This window comes from Hippocampus guttulatus, chromosome 18 (genome assembly GCF_054856545.1).
Source record: "Hippocampus guttulatus isolate MCC_2025c chromosome 18, RoL_Hgut_1.0, whole genome shotgun sequence".
In the NCBI taxonomy this organism is placed as follows: Eukaryota; Metazoa; Chordata; class Actinopteri; order Syngnathiformes; family Syngnathidae; genus Hippocampus; species Hippocampus guttulatus.
The window spans coordinates 4,640,570-4,652,605 of record NC_141278.1 but is presented as its reverse complement, the minus strand read 5'-3'; the positions used below and the strand labels follow the sequence as shown (position 1 = coordinate 4,652,605).

At 46.0% G+C, this 12,036-nt stretch overlaps 2 protein-coding genes across 2 annotated transcripts; both read right to left on the bottom strand.

The window, feature by feature from the left end:
• Nucleotides 1-3,721: 3,721 nt before the first annotated feature.
• On the bottom strand, nucleotides 3,722-5,930 carry hoxa9a (homeobox A9a). The gene is made up of 2 exons (XM_086136777.1): nucleotides 4,989-5,930; nucleotides 3,722-4,659 (listed from the first exon to the last, which is right to left on the bottom strand). The coding sequence occupies exons 1-2, from the start codon at nucleotides 5,509-5,511 to the stop codon at nucleotides 4,418-4,420; spliced, it is 765 nt and encodes a 254-aa protein (XP_085992903.1). The 5' UTR covers nucleotides 5,512-5,930; the 3' UTR covers nucleotides 3,722-4,417.
• Nucleotides 5,931-8,970: 3,040 nt separating this feature from the next.
• LOC147190718 (homeobox protein Hox-A10-like) lies at nucleotides 8,971-11,815 on the bottom strand. The gene is made up of 2 exons (XM_086136855.1): nucleotides 11,008-11,815; nucleotides 8,971-9,582 (listed from the first exon to the last, which is right to left on the bottom strand). Exons 1-2 carry the CDS (start codon nucleotides 11,813-11,815, stop codon nucleotides 9,308-9,310), a joined length of 1,083 nt encoding a protein of 360 aa, XP_085992981.1. The 3' UTR covers nucleotides 8,971-9,307.
• Between the last annotated feature and the right edge of the window lie 221 nt (nucleotides 11,816-12,036).

Sequence of the window (12,036 nt, the reverse complement as noted above, 5' to 3'; positions counted from 1 at the left end):
CCCCCCCCCCCCCACCACACCACCACCTCCCACCCCAACGGCAAGGTCTATTGGTGCTGAACACAGAGGCGCTGACCAAATGAATTTATGGCTGCAAAACTCATTAGTTGCGCAATAAAAGTTTTACGATTCCTCCCTTGCAACACCAGTGGATTCACGAAATTAATTGAAACCCCAATGGTTAGGCTAAGTATCCTTGTGTTGAGGGGAGAAAGAAGGGAGAGAGCAGGGGAGAGGGGGGGGGGTGTCACACTTGGAGTCCTAGCACATACCTGCTGTTTACATCATCCAGGCTGCATCCGGTGTTGTTTATCCGGGCGGCTGGTGCAGGCTATGCCGGGGCCGGATGGGAGCAGCTGTCGGGGAGCGGCCGGCCCCGGATAAACTGGCCGGGTGGGGGTGCCGCCTCTGTGGCCGTGTCAACTGGGCTGCATTTGGGCCGAGCCTCCAGACAGGACCGGTCAAACGCAAGATCTCCAGACACACACACTGGAGAGCGCAAATTCCTCGGCTGTGTTTGGAAACAGACAACCTATCCACGGCCGTATATTTACCAAGAAGACCGGCCACATAATAAGGAATCATATTTTCTTCCTGTCTGATTTGTTGGGCCAGAATCCTCACTGTCGTTTTTACGAGTTTGCTTGATATATGACTGCAATACGGCCTAGATTTACACCAAACACCATTTTGACCGTGCACTGAGGAACTCGGTCACGTGACTTTGGCCTGCCCGTTGTCAGCCAATCGGGGGGCAGATATGACATCCATCATGGCGCAGGCTGCACAGCGGGATGACCATTTCTCGCTCTAAAACATGAAGCACATCACACACAAAAAAGCAGGCAATATTCACCCAACACTAGATTAAACATATAACTTGAACACAAATTTTAAAATGGGCATGAAATTTAGGAATGGGTAAAATGTCCATTCCCAAACAACCATCCATCGATACAATATTGCAATAAGATCAAACGGACCTACTCGATTTATCGATCTGTACTGCATCCCAAATTTTGCTTTTTTTCGGTCTTGTCATAATATTTGTTGTCTTATTCAAGTTTTCATTCTATTAGACATTGGTGGGGGAAATTAAGTGAATGTCCTGTAGTAGGCGACCCAAATGCGGTGCTGCGTTTTTAAAAATGCTGGGTTAAAATTTAGACCAGCCAATCAAAAAAGTTGATTTGACCCAAATTTGCAGTTTGGCCCAAATTGGATTGTATTTGACGCAGCACTTCTAAGAAACTATGCAGATGGGGAGCTGCTTTTTAACCACCCGTTCCATGGTTCTATAGAGAACCAATCGTTATCCATAGCATCAAATTAGAACCAAATGGTCATTGGCTACTCAAATCTAAATAAATAAACTCCCAATTTATTTATTTATAACGTAGTTTGCAAAACCTTGTAAAGTACAGCAATAAATTTTAAAGCACGTGGTTATTCTAGAATTGTAACTATTAGTTTCGGACTATAGTGAGTTGTACTTTAGCAACTAGAATGAACATAATTGATAAATACATATCTTGATAGAAAGACAGCCATCTTTTGAAAAAAAATTCTAATAGTTCTTTAAAAGCTTGCAGCGATGAAACGAAACAGGGATATGTTAAGAGACTAATACTTTTGTATGGCCGTAAGCCATCCATATTTTACCTTGATCTCACTTTAGTTTATTATTCTTTAAAATAATATCCGTGATCTTAAACGTAATTAGAAATACACGAGCAACTGCATGTGCCCATGAGAGTTGAAGCAGCCCCTGACCCGGCGCGCGCCGATCCCTTCTAACTACAGTCAAGTGTTTGGCTCGTGCACGTGCAGCAACTGTTAAAAAGGTGTGAAATTGTTTGGCCGGACTCTTAAAAATGTTACGAGAGTATTATTTTTTTTTTGCCCACCACCGCCGCCGACAGTGAGCAGGTCCATTAAAGCAGACCCGTTCGCTAAAGCTGTTCTAAGACCGTGTCGCCCCCTGCTGGAAGAGTGGAAGAAAGCCATGTGCACAACGTTGTTTGTGTTTTCTGCAACAAGATTGCATAAATTCCATGATCGTATTGGAGCTAAATGTCACAGTTAATCAGAGAGATAATCTGGTTTTAAATGCTGAACAATTCCAGTCGGGCTGCGTCGTTCTCATACTCCATATTAGTAAACGTATCCTGGAAGAATTTGGCATCAAAGAAATATGCCTGATCAGACTAAACACACATTAGCTTTAATATGACTAAAGTAATACTACAAAACAAGCAATAAGAAAAGCATGAAATTGTCCCAGTTTGGTCCCATTTCCCCCCAAATAGATGCAATTTTACAAATTTTACAGGGTATGTAAACATGAGCGCAACAGTGTATACAGCTCTGGAAAACTGGAGACCACTGCGAAATTAGTTCATGCCAATAAATGAGTGTGTGTGTGTGGGGGGGGGGGTTCTGATAGCATTTTATTTCTACACATTATTTTCCTTGTTTTATGTTTAACATAAACACGCATATCGAAGAAGACCTTGGGGGAAAATAATCGCATATTAAATCGCAATGGCCCAAAAAAATTGAAATTTGTTCAGCCCCATCAACCCCCCCTCCCCCATCCCCCCAAAAAGCTGTATATGCATTTGTTAAAACATAATTGTGCACATGCACAGGACTGCTATGCTGCATGCGCGTCTTTATGGCCGTCTCGACGCTGCAACGGGGTGCAGAGGGCGGAAGGTTCCCAGGTAGAAACAAAGGCAGCGTCCAAATGACCGTGAGTCGTGCATGCGCGTCCCCGTTGGGAAGAGTCCAATAAACCTGATCATTTCCGCTCGGCCTTTTGTCCAGAACCAAAGAGAAGAAAAAACAAATGGGTGCCATTCTGGAAACAGCCTAATTGTGTCTGGACGGCCATAAAGCCATTAAAAGTGGAATGCCAGACAGTATAGGAGACCAGGCGGTTTATGACGCTGTCTCTCGGCGAGTCTTTGAAGTTTGGGTCCATCTGTGTCCCCCCTAAGCGCGTCACAACACACTCGAGTCTTCGGCTTCAAAATTGGCTTCGGAGGAATCCAAAATCTTCTCCTTTGAATGGGAGGGTGAACGAGCGTGAGAGTTGCCGTCAGCGATCATGTGATTTGCATGTTCTGCCAAAGCTGTGCCAAAAAAAAAAAAAAAAAAGATTTTCTTCGTGTACAGACTTGAACCATGCCTTGGAGGAGGCCGTGTTTGGATAAAGATTCATTCACGAAGAATCCAAGTTTTTATCCCTGGGTGATGACGTCTTGATTTAGTCCAACAAATGCGTTGTCAATTTCCCGATCAACCCCAAAAAAGAAAGGCTCTATTTCCATCTGTCCAAGCCCTCCACGTCTTTTCCTTGTTTTGTGCGCGCTTCCCTCGCAGCGCTTTGCACCCCATAAAATGTTATAGCGGTAATTGTCTTTTACGGCTCTATAGAGCCATCACCATCCTCTGCCATCACGCCCTGTACCGTAGAGTCCAACGAGATATGCTCATATTTGTTTGGCTTCCAAAGAAATCTCAATACCCCCCCCCCCACCCTCACCTTCCCCCTTTTTTTTTACCTCGCTGAGAATAAACGCATTTCAACGCAGCGTCAACGAGGCAATATTTGTGCAGATAATTTGTTTTATTTTAATAAATAAAGTACAAATTACACTGGAGAACCAAAATTCAGACGGTCGGCGGACCGAGAGGTAATCAATTAGAACCTAAAGTATGTTATTTCGTCTCTCTACATTTTTTCCTTCCCGAAACAAACAAACAAAAACAATCCTTAAATTCAGGCTTAGCTATAGCCAATCAAAAAAAATCTACAATAATTCGCCATGAGAGGAAATATAGGTTATTGTAGGTAGTTGATAAACACATAGGTAGTCAGTCATGTAACGTAACATAGAGCTTCTCTGATAATACTTCGGAGGTTTCTGAGATGTAGCACCTATATATACACACATATATAATTTTTTTTAACCATAACCGCCAGACTAAATTCAGTCATATAACTATAAGAGAGAAACAACAACAAAATCCAACACATTTTACAAACTAGCTCAGGTGACTGTGAAATAGACAACACATAACTGGAAACATCCAAACACAAAAGGAGCACAGAGACCAGGCCAAATAATTCACTTTAACGAGGTACTAATGGGGACAAAATAATAAATTGAAACACCATATGAAAAGGGCAACTAACCAAAAAAAAGGGGGGGGGCACTGTTAAAATTGTGCAATATAAAAAAAAGGTAGTAGCTTCAAACGGGAGCCTAACATGCTTCTATACAAGACAATCAAGTCCAATAGGGTTCTCCTATATGGAACACCAAAACGAGTTTTTCCAGAAGCTCCAGCGGAGCGCACGAGAAAAAGCTCGCCATTGGCCTCAATGTGATTCTCCTCGACTCATCAGTCACTCATCTTTCGATGCGCCATCTTTGTTAAACTTCTTCATCTTCATCCGGCGGTTCTGGAACCAGATTTTAACCTGTCTCTCCGTGAGGTTCAGCAGCCTGGCCACCTCGTACCTACGGTCCCTGGTCAGGTAGGTGTTAAAGAGGAATTCTTTCTCCAGCTCCAGGATCTGGTGCTTTGTGTACGGACAGCGCTTTTTTCTCGTGGCACTCGCGTGGAGCCAGTTGGACACGGGGTTATCTGAAAGGAGTGGGGAGGGAGCAGGGAGAGGGTGGTGAGGACTCTCTCGGTTTTTTTGGAGGGGGGGGGGAAGGGACGAGCGGCTAAATGCACAGAAATGTATACACATGCATCACAAACGGCGAGGTGAATAAATGGCCGTTGCCGGGGGTTTGCCAATTAAGAAGGACCGTTAGAACGAGGCTCGGGCGTGGGGACGAGGGTGGGGGGGGGGGCACATAAGGAAATGGCATGTTAAGAATGGCATCTGATGTGACGGCGCGCCCCTCCGCGCAGCCCGACGTGACAGTAAGAACGGGGGAGGGAAATAAGACGCACGCGGGACTTACTCGGATCCAGGTTCGGTTTCTCTTCACCCTCCCCGGTAACGTCGACTCCCCGGCCGGCGAGCGCCTCCTTCTCCCCGCCCGATTGCACCGAGCCGTTGCTGTAGTCGGAGAGCAACAGCGCCGCGTGCGAACCGGCAGCCTCGGGTTTGATTCCGTAATGGTGCGATGCCTGTAATCCGCTCATGGGCAGGGACCCGGACATGGGTTCCAGGAGCCACGATTGGTAGCGGGCGTCTGACTCGGCCCCGACCGGGCCTTGGGGGTGCCCATAGGGGTGGTGGTACACAGACGAGACGCCGCCCGGGAACTGAGCCGGGACGTGGCTCCACGACGGGCCGAACACGGCAGGTTTGGACGTGAAGGTGCACGGTCCGAGCTCGCCGTGCTCGCCGATGGAAGGGGGGTGCTGTCTGCCGTGCTGGTACCCGGGCCCGGATGGGTATCTCGGCATGGAGAGCTCCTCGCTCTCGGGGAGAATGAGAGAATCGACGTAGTAACTAGTCACCGCTCCGGATGTCGACATAGCGGCAAACTACACGTTCACACGCACCCAAGTTAGCCGGCCAGCGGAGCCATACGGCGGCGACGACAACAACAGAGGGAAAAAAGCACGCGCGCGCACACACATACGCAAGCAGTAAAGAGAGCTTCACAAAATAACAATGTGGAGAAATCAAGTAGCAACTTGGCCCCTCGCAGAAACTACAGTGGGTTGTAATGTGGGAGCCACGCCGGCAGGCCATTGGACGGCGGGCTCACGTGATCATACGGGCTGAACAATAAAGCATAAATCAATCCCTCTGGTCATTAAATACGCACACGGTCCCCAATAACAAGCGCAGTTGGCGAAAATAGGGATAAATGAATAAAATCTGATTGATGCTAGATTGGAGAAATTATGAATGAAACCACGGTGACGTCAGAAGGGGAAAAAGTCCGTTTGTTGCCGCCGTCGCGGCTGAACGACAAAATGCCAAACGACATTTTCTAAGCTCGTTTTATGAGCTTTTTTATAGGCCACGTAAGCACCCTGCTAACCAAAACAATGTTTACAAAAACTTCAAGGCATGCAGTAATTTGGTTTAAAAAAAATCAGCATTTGTCGAGCGACTTTTAAATCTTCTTCTTAGTTTCACGCGTCTACTAACGCGAATATCCTTCGCGTTTCTTGCTTGAACTGTTCAAAGTGGAAAATAGCCACTCCGTGAATTTCTGACCTTTGTTGAAAGCGGTTATTCGCACCCTCCAATTTGGATCATGTCTGCGTGCCCGTGTTGCGGCATGGAAATAAAACATACTCATAAACTTTAATGTTAATTGGGGGTTGCCTTTAACAACATTTCCCCAAACTTACAGTTCAGACACGAGCTGCACACGCGGCAAAAATAAAATTTAAAAATAAATAAAGAAATAATAAATACCCACTGACCTATATGTGCATAAGAGCCACCGTTTTTTTTTTATAAATTACATATAACACGGCGCGCTTTAGCTGGTGAGAAATATAATTCGCATTTAAACATCGCATTTGTGATTTTACTCAAACATTTTCATCAAAATTGTGCAGTATATATATTATCAATTGTAATTAACTGTTTCTCGTTTTTTCCCCCTCTTTCACGCTTGCTTCACACGCTCCGTTGTATTTTATTGTTGGACAAAACGCATCACAAATTGGGATTAGTTTCCGAAAAGCACTTTCGCGCGTGTCCAAAAAAAAAAAAACACGACTCTTAAAGTATTGCGTGAACCAAACAAAATAAAGGTGTAAATAGAATGTTTGACGTGGTGCCCGCCGAATTAAGCGAGTCAACACCCATGAAATATTTCGCAAACATGGCGTATTGTGCTCTCTTAACCTGCGTTCGACTTGTTTATCGTTTGCCACGCTGTTATCGCCTGCACATATTTCACCATCAACAAACAGCGCCGATCCAAATTTACACTTAGATAAAACATCAAAATTCCGGCTTCGGTTTCCGTCTTTTAGAATGAAATGATGCTAGGAGATCAAGGGAGTAGCGGGGTGGGCATACGGGGAATATTTTCAAGAATGAAAGCAGCGATTTAAAAAAAAAAAAAGAAAACATATACAGGTTGCAGGTGACGTCACTGAATTTCTGCGGGTATTTGTAGTACTATTTGTCGTTTGAGAGACGCGCTCAAACCAACGCAACGTTAAATGTCGACTGATACTTTGCGTCGTCGCCCATCGAGTGTTGCGGGGTTTTTTTGTTTGTTTGTTTTTTGCATTTACTCACGAGAGCACCCGCAAGGCAATTTCACACAAAAGCTCCATTGCCATGAAAGAACCAGAAATGGACAAGGTGTGCATGCTATTTGGAGACTCCCACCTTATAGGTGCACAATGTTTAGCTAACAGACATCAAACGAGGGTAGAGAGGGGGGGGGGGGGCTGGGGGGTGGGGGGTGGCAGGAAGGGGTCTGCAGAATAGACCCATCCACAAACGCCTCAGATGAGGAAAACACGCCACGATTGCAAAGGCTGTCGGGCTGTAAACTTAAATCAGGGTGTGTTTTTTTCACCAATTTTACCACGGGGGCTATTGAGATCGTTTGCTTCGGTAGATAACAGCCTGTCTGGCGGATCTAAACCTCGCCATAAAGTCCCTTCCCCTCCTTTTGTCTGAGCCACTATTGCGCAGCGGAAGCATCCGGTCTCATTGCCCACGGAGGTCGCTGTTGGCCCATTCACCTTCCCCTTCCCCTCCACTGCAGTGGTCGTAACCGAGGCCTTGTGTCTGGCGCGTCTGCGTCACGCTAGTCGTGGAAAAAAATAGATCCATTTTTTTTCTCCAAACAACATTCTAATGGATGCACGCTGTGTAGTTGATGTTCTTTACAATTGACGTGATGATAGTCCAATTTGGAAAAGAAAAAAAAAAAGTTTGCAGCCGAGCAGCAGCCTTTCTTGAATCGTTCGCCTCGACGGGAGGTTCGTATCACGTTACCAACATTACTCCAGTTGTTGGTTTTTTTCTTAAATCCATGCACTCCCTCTCCATTCGCCGTCGATGTGCATAACTGGGGCAATTAAGACAGTTTTATGTTGCAGAGTTCGAAATGCACCCCAACAACATGAAACTACCTAAACCACTCGACAGTTCATCCGGGGCCTCGAGTCTCACACCAAACAACCCAAGCAAATATAAAATCATCAAATCACACCAAAGCAACCGGAAGAGACGAAAGCAGAATCACGCCACGCCACAATCGGTGCACGCTCCACAAACGCACAAAGAAACACACTTACCCTTCCGTCATCCCTGTCCCGAATCCTGTTAATCCCAATTCAATTACCAAAAAAAAAAAAAAAACACCCAATACCGGCTCCACGGTGTAAGTACAAGAAGCATGCGGCGAGCAGGGACGCCTCTCCGTTTGAAAGGCTCTCCCACGACTGAAGCAGCTCTTAGAGGAGAGGGAGAAACCTCATATAGCAGCCAGTCATAAAACTCCACAATAGCCGCTTGCGTGCGGCTAAGACGCCTTGGAGCCTCATTTCTTAATTATTTCCGATGCTAATTGCCCAACACCATTTCCCCCTCGTCTTACAATCAAATACAATCCAAATGAAAGATTTGGGGGAATTTCTCATGCTGAGATAAAACACACACACACACACACACACACACAAACATTTACAAAGGGAGCAAAAATACAAGCAATGCGCCAGAGCGATAATTTATTCAGCATGACACAATAACACAATGTCGGTATGTACACAATAGATCTACAAGTTAAAAAAAAAAAAAAAAAAAAAAAAAAACATGGGCACAAGTGACTCGTCCTATTTCTTTTTTGGGTGGGAATGCCACGCAAGATTGTTGCTCGATTTGCACATTTAGCTACACGAAAGAGGCCTGCCGACGAAAGACATTTAATTCATTTGGTCACATGTGAATCGTTTGTCGTTCGTCAGGTTGACGTGGTGATTGCAAAACGAGTCCATGCAAAAAAAAAAAAAAAAAAAAAATCGTGGAGATTGGACTCAAAACAAGAAATTTGTCGTTTATATTTTTCTGGGTGAAATTGACTCCGCTGACTATCTAGCCAATGATACGAGCAACCAGACGTAAACATTGGAAAACATTCCACGTGTTTTCACTTTGAGTCACAGGGTGTGTGGAAGTCGTGCTCCGATGGCCCCCAATGAGAAATGGGTGTGGCCTAGTGGTCGTGGTGGCAATGGAAGGGAGAGTACGGGGGGGGCAGTCATTTGACTAATAATAATAATGATAATCTTTCCCTTTGCATGTGTTTTTGTTTTTTTTTTTTGTTTGTTTTCACCTCGTTCATCACGAAAATCCGTAGTTGGACGTGAGCTCTCGGATCCTGTTTTCCCGGGTCATTTTCTTCAATTTCATTCGGCGGTTCTGGAACCAAATTTTGACCTGTCTGTCAGTCAGGTGCACGCTTTTACTGATCTCCAGGCGGCGCTCTCGAGTCAGGTACATGTTGAACAGGAACTCTTTTTCTAGCTCCAGAGTTTGGTGCTTGGTGTACGGGCAACGTTTCTTCCGGCCGCTCTTTGCCGTCAGCCAGTTAGCCGCGTTGTCATTTTTCTTGTCGCCTGAAAGGGGACGACAACACACACGGACTTGTTTTAACATGCACTGCAGTACGGTTTTGTATTTTGGGGGGCATGCAGTTAATTTGAATGTCTATTTAGATGTTAGCTTTGTTCTCCTACTATGTGTGTGTGTGTGTGTATTTCGTGCGAATCGGTGTCCATTTGAATTTTTGCATCCGTCTCGTGTGTGTGTTTATGATATTTTTTTCCCCTCTGTGTGTCCATTGGAGTTTTGTATCAGTGACCGCGTGTATATTTCTGTATGTGCATAGAAGTCTTAGTGAGTGTGTGTGTCACCTTCTCTCGTTGTATTTTTTTCCCCCTCTGAGTGTACACGTTTTTATTTTTTTATTTTCTTTGGTCCTTGTCTGGGTTAATATATGTATTATTGCATCTTTGGGTCATTTTGTGCTCTATTTGTCGTTTTTTGTCAATGGGGATTTTGATCAATGATTATTTGCAACGTCTTTACTGGAGTGTGTATTTGCATTTTTGTGTCACCGAGAGTGCTTTTCGTCTTTGATCGTTTAGTAATAGTATGTGTAGGTCTATTATTAGCACTGATTGGTGTCTTGTGGTCGTCAGTGCGTATTCGTGTGATTGTGTGCGTGAGAGAGAGAAAGAGATTGTGTGTGTGTGTGTGTGTGTGTCAGTATTTTTAGATTCACGTAATTGTGTCACAAGGTGTGGAAATTTGCAACCCACGATATTTTAGGTTTGTTTTATAGTCGGCGTGCATATCCCATTGTCTATTTGTGTCAATGTGCTTGTATGTTTTGTGTGACTGTTGTTGTGTTCATCCACATGCGTCAACGAGTGTCTGAATTGGTATATTAGTGCTATTCGCCGTTTTTGTTGCTGTGTGTGTGTGTGTGTGTGTGTGTGTGTGTGTGTCACTGCTAACGTGTGCAACGTAGCAAATTTGAAATGAATGACCTGTTTTTTTGTGTTAACGATAGCGAGGAAACAAAACTACAATACATTGTTGTACACAAAAGAACAAAAAGGACCCCATTTGAAATGAATGACCCGTTTTTTGTGTTCACGATAGCCAAGAAACCAAAACTACAATACATTGTTGTGCACAAAAAAACAAAAACAAATCGGACCCTCACTTAAACCAGGTAGGCTAAATGCTACATTTACGGCAAAAGAGTTAGCTTTCTAACCTCCATATACATTTCTATTAAATTCATGTTTCTTCAATGAAAAAAAGCGAAGCCCTGCGATTTAAGAACCTTTCGCAATACTAACTGTCCGCTGCATCTCACGATATTTATACGTCAATATCGCCTATTTATAACGACGGTGAATACTCGCGGTTATAAGACAAATGCAAAGATTGCAACGACGCGATAGGCTACGAAGCTTAACAGGTGCCGAAGAGTCGTGCAAGAAAACAGTCCGAATGAACGTCGACTCTACCTTTGGTGCCCTTCTCCTGCCTCTCCTTGTCCTGCTCGTCGGTCTCCTCGGCGGAGGAGTCTTCCGCATCCGTGGACTGGCGTGGATCTTCACTCCCGGCTGCGGCGTGGGGTTGCCGGTCCAAGTTCCCCGCGGACACGGGCTCCTCGTGGTCCCCGCTCCCTTCTTGGGGGGCGCTCGGAGCTTGCGTGGAGGTCGCCGGCGAGTCGAAGCGGGCAGGGGGGCCGGAGTGGGGGCCCAAATGAGAGTAGGGAGACTGTGGGCCGTCGGCGTTGTAAAGTTTATGAGGTTGTGCGTGGGTCTGAGACAAGCGGAAATAGCACGGCATGGGAACTGTGCCGCCGCCGCCGCCATCGTTCACCGAGCCAGCGGGGGCTAACCTTGAATACGTCAGGTCTTCGGCACCGGAAGCCTTGGGGCACTTGGACTGCTCATAGAGACAGTAGGTGCTCTCTTCCTTAATGTTCTGCGGGAAGGAGCAGGGCGTGACCTGAGGACCCACCGAGCGCTCTTGGTCCACGCGACACGACCGCTGCGCGTCCATCCACATCTCCATACCGGACAGGTAGGCGCCCGGATTTGGGGGTCCCGCGTCAGCCCGCTTGGGGTTACCTGCGAAGTATCCATAGTTGTGTAGTCCGTAAGGCACTTCGGCGGCGGCGCTTCCCGTGTAATGACCTCCGCAGTTCTCAGCCCTGCCGGTGATCAGAGAATCCACTAAGAAGGCATTTCCTGATGGACTGTCCGAACATGACATTATTGTCGAGTATTTTGGCGAAGGGAGAAGGTAGCCCCCTCTGTCTGACATTTCTTGTGCAAAACATGCTGGATATGATTAGAAGCACCCCTCGTTCTAGCGTGCGTGCCGGGCGGCCAATCGGAAGCTCACAAAGCGGCTAAGTCCCGCCCACTCGCAGCCGACGTAGCACGGCTATCAAGCGGCTGAGGGACGAAGGGAACGCAGCCATCGCGCACCTTCATCTCTCCTTAATGCACCATTCGAGCTCGAGAAGGCTCCACGCTCGCCGT

Excerpts from the sequence above, each read along its gene's own strand:
- LOC147190718 (XM_086136855.1), bottom strand. The coding sequence starts at position 11,815 with ATGTCAGACAGAGGGGGCTACCTTCTCCCTTCGCCAAAATACTCGACA. Across the intron at positions 9,583-11,007 it reads GCAGGAGAAGGGCACCAAAG|GCGACAAGAAAAATGACAAC; the intron begins GTAGAGTCGACG and ends GTCCCCTTTCAG.
- hoxa9a (XM_086136777.1), bottom strand. The coding sequence starts at position 5,511 with ATGTCGACATCCGGAGCGGTGACTAGTTACTACGTCGATTCTCTCATT. Across the intron at positions 4,660-4,988 it reads GAAACCGAACCTGGATCCGA|ATAACCCCGTGTCCAACTGG; the intron begins GTAAGTCCCGCG and ends CACTCCTTTCAG.